Raw genomic sequence first — 15502 nt, 5'->3', positions numbered from 1 at the left:
AATTTATGGCATAACTAGATTTGAATAGGAAAATATCCTTAAAGTTTGATAGGTTTATAAAGGATTATGGTGGCGCTAGTTTCTTTTGTCAGGGTGCTGGAAGCTCACATGGCTAAGAAGATAAATAAAATTGGAAAGCGGCTAGCAGACGAGGGCAGCAGGAGACCGCCGTGAACCAGTTGTGACCAGCTGCTTGACACTTCTGGGCCTCCGTTTCCACATCTGAGAAATAAGGTTCCTTCTGGCTCTACAGGACTGTGAGAGTGCTTCTCTCACAGCCTAGCGTGCTTGCAGCAATTCCTCGAGAGGGGAGGAGATGAAAATACTACAGGGTCTCAGGACAGAAATGGGGGAGGAACAGTGTGGTTATTCTTTTTAATCCAGTTGAGGAACTTATTAAGTGAGTACCACAGGGAGGAACACAGAAAAAGCCAAGGGCTTAAACCTCTATGTGAAATCTTTCTCTCTGTGGACAGTTGACCATTGGTCTTTAAATGCAACTTGAACGTGGTATTCAACTGCTAACATACGATGTATTAGCATGTATTACATATTTTTGAAGATCTTTTTCAGAAAAATGATATACGCTTACTGTAAAATAAAAAAAATCCAAACAACATAAGAAAGGAATACTCAGAGAAGCACTGTTGGCATTTTGATGTACGTCTTCCTAAGTGGGGGAGGGTCTCTCTGTACACAAGTGTGCCGAATCATACAATGAGCTACTGAAAACTGCGCTTCACGGGGTCCTGTTTTTCACTTTAAGCCTATGTCAAGAACAGCCCATAGATCAATAAATAGACCAACATCACTTTTAATTGTTTGGAACTTGACTGTACATGTGTGCTATAATTTAATAAGTCAAACTCAATTTTCATGGTGTTCTTTATTTAAAAATATAACATTATACACAATGCTTTAATTTATGATAACAGAGGAAGATGGAACACATTTATGTGTTCTACTCCCTTCTAAAACCTCACTAAAAAAAGCAGTGAATTTTGTAAAGGGCTTATACCTTCAAGGCAACGAGACTGCCAGGCTGGCGAGCAGGTGGAGGGAGGCAGGCCAGACAGCCTGGGAGAGAGGGATGGCAGGGCAGTGCTGCGGCCCTGGGACGCTGGAGAAGCAACCTGGGGTGTGCCTGTGAAGCTCCATAGGCCCTGCTGGTAAGGATGGTCACAGCACCATGAAGCAGGGGTGCAGAGGACTGCTGGAAAGGTACCGAATAGCTGTTCTCTGAGGACCCCTTTGCTCCCTGTAAGTACAAAATGACGGATCTCTCCTCTGGAGAGCCGAGCAAGCGTCAGCTTCCAACCACCAGGGACTTTGCTTCTGGAAATGGCAGAGTAGGTAGCAGCCAACCTCCCACTGAAGCAGCAAGAAAAGCTTGAGAAAATAGTTTAAAAAAACCCCAAAACTGGGGGCCACCCTGCTGGCACAGTGGTTAAGTTCACGTGCTCCACTTCAGTGGCCCGGGGTTCATGGGTTCCGATCCCAGGAGCGGACCTGCACACTACTCACCAAACCATGCTGTGGCGGCATCTCACAGATGAAATAGAGGAAGACAGGCACAGATGTTGGCTCAGGGACAATCTTTCTCAAGGAAAAAGAGGAAGATCAGCAATAGATGTGAGCTCAGGGCTAATCTTCCTCACCAAAAAACAAACAAACAAAAGCTGTTTGAAGGCAGCAAGGAACTTACAGAACAGTGAGGGATCAAGAAGAAAGACAACAGAAATCCAAAGAGATGAGCCCTGCATCTAGGGTCTCCCTTCCCTTCGAGAAGACAGGAACAGTCTCCTGGGAGGACCGAGGCAAAAGAAACTCAGGGCCCTGAGGTGAGGAGGAGCTGGTAAGACCCCCATGTTCACTGGTCATAAACACAGACATGAGAGAAACAACAGAGCAAATGTGGCAAGACGTTGACAAATGGGTGAAACTTGATAAAGAAAATTCTTTACATCATTCTTCAACTTTCTATAAATTTGAAATTATTTGAAAAAATTAAAAACAAACCACAAATCGGGAATGGAAGTTGAATTTTACCAAATGCCATCTTCAGATTTATTGAGATGCTCCCACTTATTTTCCTTTGACCTCTGAATATTTCCTGTACACTGTGATTTCTCTCCTCCTTCACCAGGGAAGCTGGGGGCCCCGCTGCCCACCCCTCTTCCAAAACTAGCTCTTGGGTTTCTTTTTTTTTTCCTTCAGTTTCCTAACTCATTCATTTCTGCTCTGTCTTCATAAAATACAGTAATTATTTAATTCATTTTGGTCCTTTTCTATCTTTTCAAGTGTTTAAATAATTTCTTTTCATTCTTATTTAATAACTATGTTTACACATTAACTCCGTAGGCCGTCGCCTTATTTCATTCATTCATTCACTGGAGACCTCTGTGGTTCAGAACATGAGAACACCGCCTGAGTCAGACAGCCTGGGCTCCAATCTCTGTCCTCCTCCTCACCGGCTGTCAGTTCTCGGGCAGTGTGCTAAGCCTGGGCTTTGTCCCCCCAGTAGCACAAGGGGGACGCTGACAGTACCTCCTTCAAGGGTGAACGGAGGAGTAACTGAGACGACAGACGTAAAAGGCTGGCAACGGTCCTCGCAACATAGGTATCATTATTAAGTTCATTCGACAATATTGTTCAAAGTCTCCTGCGTGCCAGGCAGCGCTCCTGACTTTGAGGATGAACTTTCTGCAGGACAGGTAAGGTCTCTGCTTTCACGGAGGTTCCACTCAAGTGGGGAAACAAGCAAGTCAAAACAAAACCCAAAAAGCCAACAAACAAAACCACTTTAGGAAAGAAACCCTCGTGATGGGGTACGGGCTGGAGTCCTGGCTATGAAAAGGACACCGGGCTGAACCGTGAACAGAAGGAGCCACTGGCAGGGTGGGGGCCCAGGCGGCAGTGCCAGCTGGTGCCGCGCCAGAAGCGACACCCCTCTGCCTGAGGAGGCCTGGTTTCTACCTCTGCATTTATTCCTATTTTTATTGTATTATGATGAGAGAATATGGGTTCCACTTATTTCAACTTTCTGGAAATCACAGAGGTTTTCTCTGTGAACTGTATTATACGTTAAATCGAAAACTTCATGAGCACTGTTCTCTGAAGCCTCTCCTGGCTCATCGTGCTAACTTGCAGCCACCACCTGACCTGCGCCGGGCCGGGGAGTCCTATCAGTTCTGTCCTACTGGCCCTCTAGCTCTTGACGTTAAACCATCGGGCCACACCCATTCACGGCAGGTCGACCGTCCCAGCGAGATGAAGCAACCCTGCCTCACTGAATCTTTGCCTGGAATTCAGCTTTGCCCACTATCAACATCATGACCTCCGCTTTTCTTTTGTAACTGCCTAACATAGCTTTACTCTCTCTCTATTTCTTCTTATTTATTACCAATCTCATTTTAGGATTTAAAGCTGAAGTTAGAAGAACCATGTTTGTTTGTTATATACAGTAGTGTATATAAAAGGGTAAAGGTAACTTGTAAAATTAAGGAAATAATCCTTAAATTTTGCTAGCCTAGAAAAATGTATGTGACACCCCAGACGTTTAACATTGAGATATTATATTTAAACAAGTTTATTCAGTTTAAATAGCATTTTCCTAAAGAACTATCTTCAGATCCTTGAGATACACATTTCCAAAATAACAGAATGACTCACTTACAATCCTGATTGAATGTCACAAAAACTAGCTATAAATGTGTGTGCGATCCTAGAAACTGAGTTTAGTCTAAAGGCTGGCAGGTTGGGAGCAGAGAAAGAGGAGGGCAGGGCAGCCTTCGCCTGCTGCTGGGGGGCCTGGGTGCCCGCTCTCCGCGGGGCTACAGCTGCCCGTCAGGGGACTCCAGCTTTAGGGCTCCATCCGCAGCTCAGACGAAACCCGTTCAGCTTTGTGGATTCAACTGCTTGGAGCATTTTAGTTGCTTTTAGCTGGAAGTCTAAGCTTCTTAGTTTTGCTTGGGGTTGAAGAATTCTTAAACAATTTTGAAAATCTAATTTTCCATCATATTTTATCTCACTAATTTTCTGTATGATTTTCACTTTTAATTCTTTTAAGGAATACTAATAGCTCGCATTATTGAGTACTAACTCTGTGCTCAGTATTACTATAACTCCTCACAACCCCACACTGAGGAGAAGGGTAGCCATTATACAGCAAGGAAATGGATCCATACAAAGGTTAAGGTGACATGGCTCAGAAGTGACAGGGCTGGTGTCTGAGCCCAGGCAGTGTGGCTTCAGAGACTCTCGATGGCTTGCAGGAACAAGCAGCACCCTTGTGAGGGGACAGTTCTGGCCTCCACCCTGGCACTGTCCAGCAGGCCAGGAGTCCTTCCAAACCTCCCAGGGTGGTCACAGTTCCTGATAAAGATAAAGATTGTGTCTGTCCCCCAACAGACCTCAGAAATCTTAACAAGATATTACTTCTAAGACCTTAAAACTCTTCAATGAAAAAAACCTGTGAATTAAAACCAGTAGTGCATCATACAAACCACCGTGACCCGGGCCAAGCTCCCCACAGCCCAACATCAAGGACGAGAAGGTGGGACTTAAAAAGGAACCCTCTAGGCCAAGTGTCAAATGTCTGGGATTTTGCCTTAACACCAAGTCTGACTTAATAACATGACCACCAACCAAATATCCAAATCAACAACTTTTCCTTCTACTGTGTCAGCTCCCTGGTGTAATTCACCTACAAGTTCTCGGCTGACGCCTACCCCTCAGGCCGCCCTCCTCCCACCTCCCCTGGCTCCTCGGCCACAGCACACTGCTGTTCACTGCACCTGCCAGACAGTCTTCCTGAGACGGCCCGGCCAAGGAGCCCTGTCCCTGCACTATGAGGAAGAGCTCTGGGGCCATCGGCCCATCAGACAGGCTGGAATCAGAGACCCAAAGCCCAAAAGACAAAGGCTGCCTTTTTCCCTTACTGTGCATGTGCTCTGAATACGCTCTTAAAAGTAAAACGCTTCTCCAGGAACCTGGCAAGAAAGGGAAGCAAAACAGAAGATCCCGCCAGACCTTCCCGCCCTGCTCTGAAGCAGTTTCATCACGTGCTCACGAGTGAGCTGAGTATCAGAAAGCGACTGTCCAAGATTTGAGGACTTGTTCTTATAGCTTTTCAACAGAGTCATCTTGGGAGAGGAAAGGGTAGTGGTAGTCAACTAAAGGGTTAATTTCTGATTTTCCCAGGACATAAAGATTCACTCCTCTAATTCCCATCCAGATCCCCGATGAGACAAAACTGGTATCTTAGTGCATAAATCTTTTGTAGGAATGGCCCCAATCGTGCATTATATGACCTCCTAATTTTAAGAGACTCGGCTGCCAGGACTGGCAATGGGCCTCTGAAGTTTCACCCACTAAACACTGAGTCTGGGAAGAGAATTCTCCTTGAGCTATTTTTCCTGCAACAGCTACCTGAACTAGAGAGGAAAACACTTACTCAACTCAACCACTGGTGGCCTGTGGGATATCAAGAGCCACACTTAAATGCCTAATGAAGAGATTATTTAATGTCCTGATCTTTCTTCATCTCCTTTTTTGTGAGAAGACTATTTTTCGTCTAGGTTGAAAAGACCACTTCCGCTCGAAATTGGCGTCAGGACTGCCATCGCTGCTTCTAACCTCACAGACAACCTCAACGTCCTGAGCGCGTCGACAACGAGGACCAGACGAAGTCAAGGGCGCCCCAGTTCCAGAGACAGGCTTCTGGGGTGCAAGTCAACACACAGAAACTCTGCTCAGACTCTCAAGGTGACCCTTCATGTGTGATGTAACTCTCCCCACTGGACCAACTGTGTTTGGTCGATCAGAGGAACAGATCACTTTTAAACTCTGGATTCAGTGAAGATGGGAAGTAAAAACCAAAGCACTCCCAGCCATGCTAGAGAGAAAATTTAAAACAAAAACATACTTATTGTACTCTGATGTTTCTGACAGCATATTTACAAACACGATGCTGCCCGCTCCTTTAACAATCCCTCGGGAAAACTCCGCGTGGAACAGTCATGGACCTGACAGTTGGGAGAGATGGAATTCAAACTCAGTCCTCTTGCTCCACCACACCGTGTCCTCTCCAAAAGAAACCAGATGAAATGCAAGGGAGGGGTCTTTTGGGCTAGAGGACCAGAGACAGGAATGAACGCAAAATTAAGAACAGTGGTTCCCCAGGGTGGTAATTTCTGAAGAATTATCAAACTACATGATTAAATCAGTGATTTTAGGCAACTGTGTGATCCTGTCACAACTTCTGCTAAACTTACAGAGTCTGGAATCTCCTAGCTGACCTTCAGTGACCCTATCTTATTAAAGCATCTGCTTGGTCTGACCAAGCTGGCCAAGACTTCCCACCACCAGCAGGGCCGAGAAGCCTCCTAGCATGGGAGCTCTGCCTCGGTGCTCACGCTAATGAAGCCCCAGCACAGGCCACTTACAGCAGTGCCCAGTGCCGGCCAGCCCACCATGGACAAGAGGGGCAGACCAGGCTGCAGGCTTCTCTGACACCTGGACCCCATTCCCAGGCAGCTTGAGTAAACAACTTATCTGAGGACAAGGCTATGGCCAAGTCAAAGCTTTTCTCCTGAAAACTGAAGCTACCAACAATCAGTTTTCACTAACTGGAATCTGAATTTGGAAACATGGGAAGACCTGGGTAGATCAAATCATGGTCACTGCTGATGTTATCAATTTTACTATGTTCCAGATTCCGTGCCAAGGGCTTGTACGGCTCATCTCATCGAACACCCACAACTATTCCATGAGGGAGATGCGTTATTATTTCCTATTTTGCAAATGCAGAAAGCTACTCAGAAGGTTAAGTACCTTGCTTGAGAAAAAGCTAAGCGATATGCAGAGAAATTACCCAGTGACAGGGCACAAAGCGGCTGTGACAGCCAAGGTGGGAACTGGAGGGAGAGATCAGGCAACGACAGAGCGGGGACAGAAGTGACGGACGGGCAAGTTGAGCTGTTGGTGGCCCCTTCCCCCAGGGCTGCCAGAATCCAGACTCTTCAGTCCCCCAGTCCTGCTCCCCTGAGGCTCCTGTGCTTGGAACCAGACAGAAGAGACTGGAAGGCTCTTCAGAACAGTCTTCTTGGAATGGACACAGCATGGGCCATCCCAGGGTTTCCCACACTGTGGGCATTCACCAACACCTTCTCAATTTTGGCCCACAGCTGTGCACAGCTGTGCTATTATTGGTGTTTTTCTTTAAATGGATATACTTTTTGCTAAGCCCCGTCCTAAGCAATAATAACCTAAGAAATCATGGATTTGACATGCTAATTATACATTTTTATATTCATCAATATATAATTATTAAAATGTTGAACTCTGAATCACTTAAAATCATCTCTTGTGTCACCAGCAGTGTGTGTCTACCACACTTGGAATCTGGGGCTACCCTGCAGTATAAAGGGAAGAACAAAACAAGAAATCGCCTATTTTGCCTAATTTACAGATTTTTATGTTGACATCACTCGTTAACAAAGTGCAGGCTTTGGTCTCCATCCATGGCCCTGAATGAGGAGCAAGAAGATCATTCTACCTCTGTGGTACATCTGTTTGTCTCGTTGAGAGGACAGACTGACAGACAACTCCTCTCAGCCTTTGCCGATCCCCTGCCAGTCTTTGGTTTTATAAATGAAATACTACAATCCAGGAGCCCAGTATTAGACTCTCTCCATCGATCCCAGTGATCAATCAGTTCTTTTAAGTTTTGCCTTCAAATCTACATCATAATATTGCGACTAAAATAACAATGTCGTTGGACAAATTAAACTCAACTTTAACCAGTGTAAATAAAGACTAATTCTACTTATTTAAAGAACGTAAATGAGAAGGTGGCATGTCTCATCTTACAAATCAAAGAGGAAGGCAAGTTCTTCCTTTGTGCACCTGCAATGGTTTTAGCATCACAAATTAAAAGGAAGCTTAAAAAGATGCTATGCCTATTGGCCCATTCAGAGCATAAATTTTTTTCTGAAACTGTGTTGAATAACTCCATTCAAAAGTTGAATTAGCCCTCCAAACTGGCTTCTGGTAAATTTTTTTCCACTGATATAGTGTTGCATGTGTTCTAATATTTTAGGCCATATCAAATTCTTTTTTGGAAGTAGCCAAAATATGAATATTGTATATAAATATATCAGCACGTCTTACACACTAAGATATCATAAATACCAACAAGGACAATATGTCATTTGTGGTGTAACAAACAAAACAAACACCACACCTCTTTCCCCCAAAGCTGAGCGAAGTGCCCTTCCTCTGGGCTCTGTTAATACCCCTGCACAGCTGCCATTCCTGCACATACACACGGCATTGTTGTTATTTGCACATGGATTGTTGGCTCATCTTTTTCACCCGTGTATGACAGGTATTGGACATAAAAGTGCTTAGAAATGTGTGCTGGATGGGTATACTTACATAAGGCCCCAACATGGCCATACATCCACCCTGGCCCCCACTACCGGTGACCCCTGCCATTTACTCACCATGCGTGCGCTTTGTTCTGCCAAGTTCCCCTTTGCCCCCCATCCCAACTGCTGAAAGCCCAGCTGCCCAGCAATGCCGCCTGATGGTAAACATGTATTCAGCATCTCCTCATCCTCTTGGTGCCCAGCAAGTGCCGCATTCATCTGACCTTCCATTGTGGATATTTATGTTTTCTTCTCATCATTCTTAGACTGAAACTCCCCAAGGGCAGGCTCTCTCGCTTATCTCAGTGTTCCCTGCTTTGCAGACTTGAATTTTCCATTTACACCTTTAAACTCAAGTATCTGATATGAGAGCTACAATTTGACCCAACCTAATAGTAAACATGTTTTCTTCTATAGAATAACACAATCATGTTAAATTTTAAGTAAATCCCTTTGCTAGAAATGATCCACTTCACCCGATGTGTGTGTAGCACAGAGACAAAGCCTGCCACAGTATCCTTTCAGCCGCGTCCCATCGGGAGCCCTCCCTGGGGTGAATTCTCTGCTGCTCTCGTTTACGATGATCTGGGCCAACGCTGGGCTGTCGTCAGCCTCCAAGCAGGCCTGAATCAGGTCAGAACTTCCAGAGCCACAACTGAGAATCTGCGCACAGTCCCCAGGAAGACCATCCTTTGTTACTTTAAGTGAAACCCTGGTCTCGTTTGGAAAGAGCAGCGTACGGTTCATGAATCCTACGCAGCTCTACTCGTGATAACGGAAGATTTCACTGAAATAAAATGTTACAGGGGTTGTAAAATATGACTGGATAACAAAAACCTCAATGGATTTGGAAATTCTCTCTGTCCTACGGACTGCAGCATATTGAGTCTTGAAGAGCGACTGGGAGAACAATTTGGCATTTTCAGGAATTACATTTCAGTTTTTCTTTGAGTCATAAAGCTATCTAACTGAGCTCTGCCTCGACGACAGGCCTGAGGACAGCAGAGGTTTTCTTTACAACAATGATATTCACAGACTCTGATGCTCGGATAAACCACCCATGTTCTCACTGCAGCTCTTGCTCTTAGGAGGCAAGGAAGCCAAGCAGTGGCAGCAGAGGACTAAACAGAAACGACTTCTGAAAACTTGTCTTTCTTGTCACTGTGGACACTAAACCAGTGTTCAGTTTCCAGGAGTGCAGTTTCAATACTGCAAAATAGAAGACAACAATGACAACAACAACAAAACAACAAAAGCAGGAACGAGCTGCTCGTCAGGAAGAAATGCAATTTGAAGGCGCCACTTAACAGTGATGGGGGTGGCAGACTGGGGGTCAGGAAGTGCTGCCGCGTGGAGCCAAGTGTCTGAATTCTTCCCCCTGTATGACCAGAGTGCTTGAGACTGTCCCTCTGTGATCACGGATGACGCACGGAAAACCACCTCAATGCTGACAAAACACAACACATTTACAAACACAGACTCAAAGTTCAGTGGAAAAATCATCCTCCTTGAAAAAAATCTAACTTTATGGAATATTATAAGAGATCTTAACGTTCTATTAAAAGTAAAGCACAATCAATGTTTTAACTGAAGTCATGGCGACAAGCTCAATTATTTCAGGCAATCAAGAAACCTGAACAGCAGTGAGCGTGTGGGTCGCCACAGAACCCCAAGTCCAGGTGGGGCTCTAACCCAGCAATTCCCTGCTGTGGGTTTCCTTCTGGAAGCAGCAGAGAAAGAAAGTCTAAAAAAATGCTGTAGTCAGAATTCATAATAAGGAGTCTTACTTAAAAACAACGTAGGTCCTTTTATGGAGGCAGGGAGGACAAACCACATGCTCCCCTTTCCAAGTTTACAGGACAGAACTGGCCCAACCCCTTCAGCACGGTGGCCAGCGTCTCTGTAAACACTGAGCACAGGGCCACCAGACAAAGCAATCAGAAAAACTTTATTCAGATTTCTCCTGAAAGTGGTCTCAAAACTTCAAGTTTCCAGTGTGAAAGGTTGGAAAAAGTTGGTGAATGTATATTGTTTCTGGGGTGAGAATAAACAATATCTCAGAGCCTCAATGGTGTGTTAAACATACCTTCCTGCTGTCCCAAAGCACAAGTTTGTCTGCCTAACCAGCTTCTAATGATTATGCTTAGAGACACAAATTGATAACATCTATGTGTCTCTGTGTGTGAGTAACACATCCTAAACTCACCTGAATTTATATAACCTGAATAAAACACTCTCCCCTCCTACTTTCTAGCCTTATATATAATTACACCATTGAATAAAATGAGCTTTAAAAAAAATTGAGGTGAAATTCACATAACATACAATTAACCATTTTAAAGTGTACAATTCAGTGGCATTTAGTACATTCACAATGTTGTACAACCGCCCGCTCTAGTTTCAAAACTTTTTCCTTATCCCAGAACACCACCCTGTGCCCTCGGAGCAATCGCTCTCCAAGCCCTCTTCTCCACCCTGGCGACCTCTAATCTGCTTTGTGTCTCTACGGACTTGTCTTTTCTGGACATTTCACATAAAATGACTAAAAAATGGGCTTTTAAGTTACATAAATTGTCTGAAGTACTATGTGGTAATTCTAAATGTAAACAAGGGAAAAATCTGGGATTTGTGGTTTAAAATGATGTTCTGGAATTAGGATTTCACAGACTAGTAAAAGTTTGCAAAGAATCTTGAAAACTGACTTAGCTTACCATTCTAACAAACAAGAACATTTAAAAAAATCATAACAGAAAAGATATTTTAACACCAAAAAGGATGAACAGAATAAAGGATAGTCTTGCAAACTGAATAAATTTAGCTTTATGAAAAACCCACACTACATCATCTCTATTTTTGCCTTGGACAGGTAAAAGGCCTTGCCACAGAGCAGCACAGGTGCTTGAAAACCACTGACCCTGGATCGCGACCTTTGGTACACCTGTACCTGGATAAGCTAGGTACCTGTGCTCCCTGGCCAAGAACTTGATTTTCCAAAAATAGATAACTTGAGGAATGAAATGGATTTCATCCTGTAAGAATTAAATCTTTTTGATGGTCAAGATTGACAAGACCTAAATCTATTTTGAGAATCAAGAGAAAAGAGAGGCAGAGGTTAGACGGCTGACAGTCAAAGAAATCACCTTTACAAACACAAGGGCTTAACAGGCAGGTTTCTCCCCACCCCGGCCTTTTAAACTGGGGCATGCATTCTGGGGGAGCACAAAGCCACAGGGTAAACATGATATGCTTCCCAGATATCAGTTTTACAATGCTGTCACATCACGTTAAACATTTTTAAGATTTTTTATTTTTCCTTTTTCTCCCCCAAGCCCCCCAGTACACAGTTGTATATTTTTAGTTGTGGGTCCCTCTAGTTGAGCCATGTGAGATGCTGCTTCAGTGCGGCCTGATGAGCGGTGCCATGTCTGCGTCCAGGATCCGAACCAGCGAAACCCTGGGCCACCGAAGCGGAGTGCACAAACTTAACCACTCAGCCATGGGGCCGGCCTCTAAACATTTTTACATAAAACTGTAATAATTACAAAACAGAATACAGAATTCAAGTAGCTTTTTATGACAAATCTTGAGACTTCAGAAACAAACATTTTGGAGGTTCATAGTAGACCACATGGGGCCAAGGCCCCATACTCCCCGTAGGGGCACGTTCTCCCCTCAGTCAGAGCAGCTGCCAGGGAGAGTCTGCGCCCCACTATCCTGATCTAACCGAATTCACACAGAAATGCAAGAGACCCGAGTACCAAAACAATCTTGAAAAAGATGAACAAAGCTAGGGGACTCACACTTCTTGATTTTAAAACTTCCCACAAAGCTACAATAACCAAGACTGTGGCACAGACATATAGACCAATGGAACAGGATAGAGAGTCCAGAAATAAACCCTCACATTTATGGTCCATTGATTTTCAACAAGGGAGCCAAGTCCATTCAACGGGGAAAGAACAGTCTTTTCAACAAATGGTGCTGGGAAAACTGGATATCCACATGCAAAACAATGAAGTTGGACCCTTACCTAACACCATATACAAAAATTCACTCAAAATGGATTAGAGACCAAATGTGAGAGCTAAGATTATAAAACTCTTAGAAGAAAACATGGGAGGAAATCCTTGATTAGGCAATGGTTTCTCAGATATGACACCAAAAACATAAGCAACAAAAGACAAATTAGATAACTTGGACTTCATCCAAATTCAAAACGTTTGTGCTGCAAATGGCATCATCAAGAAAGTGAAAAGACACTACAGACTGGGAAAAATATTTGTAAAGCACATCTATGATAAGGGCCTGATAAGGAATTGAGACACAGAAAGACTTGGCTGTGACAGAGTGGTGATTGCCACCTTTGACTCTGCTCCAGGCCACGCCATACTTTACCGACCCTAGGTCAGCACGCCATTCTTCACACTCCCCACCTTGCTGTTTCCCCTTTGATTCTCCACGGAGCCTCCCCTCTGTGCCATGAGGAGAACCAAAGCTACTTCCCCAGCTTCCTTCCTAAATTCTCCCTCCTGCCCCAGAAATTTCCAAAAACCCTGTCTGCTGAGGAAGACACTGAACGTTCTGGTTTTCACAGCTTTACCATTCACACCCAAGAAACGAACAGGGCTGACCGCACAGTGACAATGTCTGAAAGACAGCAAAACTGGTCCATTTGACTAAATGAAACACAGCCAGGAAAGGTCAGTCTTACCAGAATGATACCATCTGAGAGAGGCCCTGCTGAGGAAGTTGAGGGGTGACTGACCTGCCCCCTCCACCTGCATCCTCGCGCTCTGCTGCCCTCACAAATGAGGGTGTGCACTCAAACAGGCCTGGCAAGAGCTGAGAGTGCGCACACTAGGATAAGGACGAGCAAACTTAATTTCTGGCTACAGCTCAAGTCCAAATCCATGATCTTGGCCTTTCAAGACTGTGTTCTAGCCGGTTAACTGGCTAAAAGCACAGCAGTAACTTCAAAGACACACACAGACAGCAATCCCTGATTCTCACTGTGAAGATCAGTAATCAGTATATGCCCCCACTTTTAATGCTATGTCTTATTTCTATGTAACTTTTTGAATAGGTAACACACTCACACGGTTCAAAGACACAGGCACGCACACACACATGGTGAAAACCCTTGCATTCCCCTACCAGCAGTATCACTTTTAGTTTCCTATCTCTCAAGTTTCATTATGGAACTATAACAAATACATTCTTAGCTCTCTCTGCGCTTCATCACCGCTCTGCATCTTGCCTTTTCGCTTCATCGCTCTCTGACGCTCTCCATTATCACTCCAGAAAGAAGTCCTACTTACAGGATCTAAAGTCTTTCCCAGGATTTCTCTAACCACGTTGCCAACCCCCGACCCCAACACATCCTCAGTGTGCTGAATGAATCACCTCAGGTCCTGGACTGCGTTCTGGGGCCACAAATGAGCTTAGCAAGACTGACTTCCCTAGAGAGGCCTCGCCTGCCCACAGGGCCTGCTCCCTCCTCCTCTGCGCCCGTCTGCAGTGGGTGCACACGCACCTTCAGCACCCAGTACAGCGCCAACCACCACGGTGGTGATTTCTAAGTATTTGTCAAGGGAATGAAACAAAGCTTTAGGTGGCTGTACAGCATAAGGTCAAACTAAGTTTTGTTCTCCTTTCTGTGTTAGGTATATTCCATAAAGATTTCCTTCCTTTTGAAATGAATTCAGTTAACTCCAATTTTTCAGTCTTAATTTTAACCTAATTTGAAAGCACAACAAAGGATGTAGGGTTGCTACACTACAACACTGACATCAACAGGAGCACACATTCAGAAGGCTGGAAAGCAAAGAATGAGGAAGGAAACATCCGCAGAGCTTTATGGAAATCAGGAGCATGAGTACAAAGATGTTTCTACCTCAGTGTAAACATCCCCTCAACTGTACACATCACCAAGAAACAGTTCTCACCACTGCTTCCCTTGGACAAATGCTAGACTGAAACAGCCACTTTTCAGACAAAGAAGGCCTCTCTCCCCACCCCCCAAGAGCTCCACACTCTTACTACCAAGAGAACAATAGACCTAATTTGGTACTAAATTCTAAGAATTACTGAGGAGGAATCTTTACCAGCAGCAACTTATGTTTAACACTGAAATACTCTCATCAGCTGTGTTGAAAATGCCACTCCAACGTGAACCTCTCAGGCTGTGCAAGGTCCTTAAACCACGTGGAAGAGAGTCACAGAGTCCGTGTTTCTTCAACAGGAGCTTCCAGGCTATGCTAAGGGGCAAGTGGGCACAATTTAAGGCTCCTTTAATTTCACCCATAACCACAGACCCTCAAGGTACAGCCTTACCTTCGTGACCCAGAATCTGCATCTCTTGTTTTTCTAGACGACACCATCAGATCAACTAACCTGGTTCCGGCTGTACTGCACTCTACCCCACTATAAAAAACTGAGAGCAGAGAGTCCCATGAAGACAGATCTCTGTGATAAAGGAACCTGCGAACGCAGCCCCACAGCACGCTCAGAGAGGTGTGAGCCCAGAACTGTGAGTCAGAAAACACAAACGCTCGGCCGCTCTCTGTCACCAGCTCCTTCTGGGACCTCAGGCAAGTCGGGGGACCTCTCTGCTTTGGTTTCCACAACTGTAAAAATGGAACTAATAACACCTGATTGCTACCTCACAGGAAAGAGGACGGGTTAATGAACACTTGCGAGGAGCTTTGAAGATTCAAAAGGTTGCTGGGTGCTAATGACAAACAATAACAGTCTGTCCATTTTCCTTTGGGTATCTACCACGCTGCAGACGTGGAGTACCGAAATGCTCCGAGTAGACTGGTCTTTGAAAACAACTTTTCTTCAGGCTATACAATTTTGAAAAACTCCAGAGGAAATGAATGACGGTAAAGTTTGGTATACCAGATAACGTGTGAGAAGTCACACACTGACGACAGACGCCCAAACTGCATTAGCTCTTGGGCTGCCCTGCCTCAGTTCTGCACACTGCCAGCTGGCATAAATATTTACATGGGCAGCATGTCTGAGTGACTATGGATGCCATAGTTAAGGCTATTAACTGGCTGACACGT

The 15502-nt window shown here is 44.7% G+C and overlaps 1 protein-coding gene across 11 annotated transcripts in view; it reads right to left on the bottom strand.

The window, feature by feature from the left end:
• Positions 1 to 15502, bottom strand: part of PPP2R5C (protein phosphatase 2 regulatory subunit B'gamma) — a 140461-nt gene that overhangs the window by 68363 nt on the left and 56596 nt on the right. The window contains exon 1 of one of the 11 annotated variants that reach the window (XM_070593589.1): positions 14766 to 15060. The exons of 8 other annotated variants lie outside the window; for them this stretch is intronic. In XM_070593589.1, the coding sequence (XP_070449690.1) occupies positions 14766 to 14787 (22 nt within the window). In that variant the 5' untranslated portion in view covers positions 14788 to 15060. Of the gene's footprint in view, positions 1 to 14765; positions 15061 to 15502 lie in introns of those variants that run through there. 2 more of the 11 variants (XM_008528574.2, XM_070593588.1) reach the window with 2 other exon arrangements.

This window comes from Equus przewalskii, chromosome 25, assembly GCF_037783145.1.
Source record: "Equus przewalskii isolate Varuska chromosome 25, EquPr2, whole genome shotgun sequence".
In the NCBI taxonomy this organism is placed as follows: Eukaryota; Metazoa; Chordata; class Mammalia; order Perissodactyla; family Equidae; genus Equus; species Equus przewalskii.
This window is presented reverse-complemented; position numbering and strand designations above follow the sequence as displayed.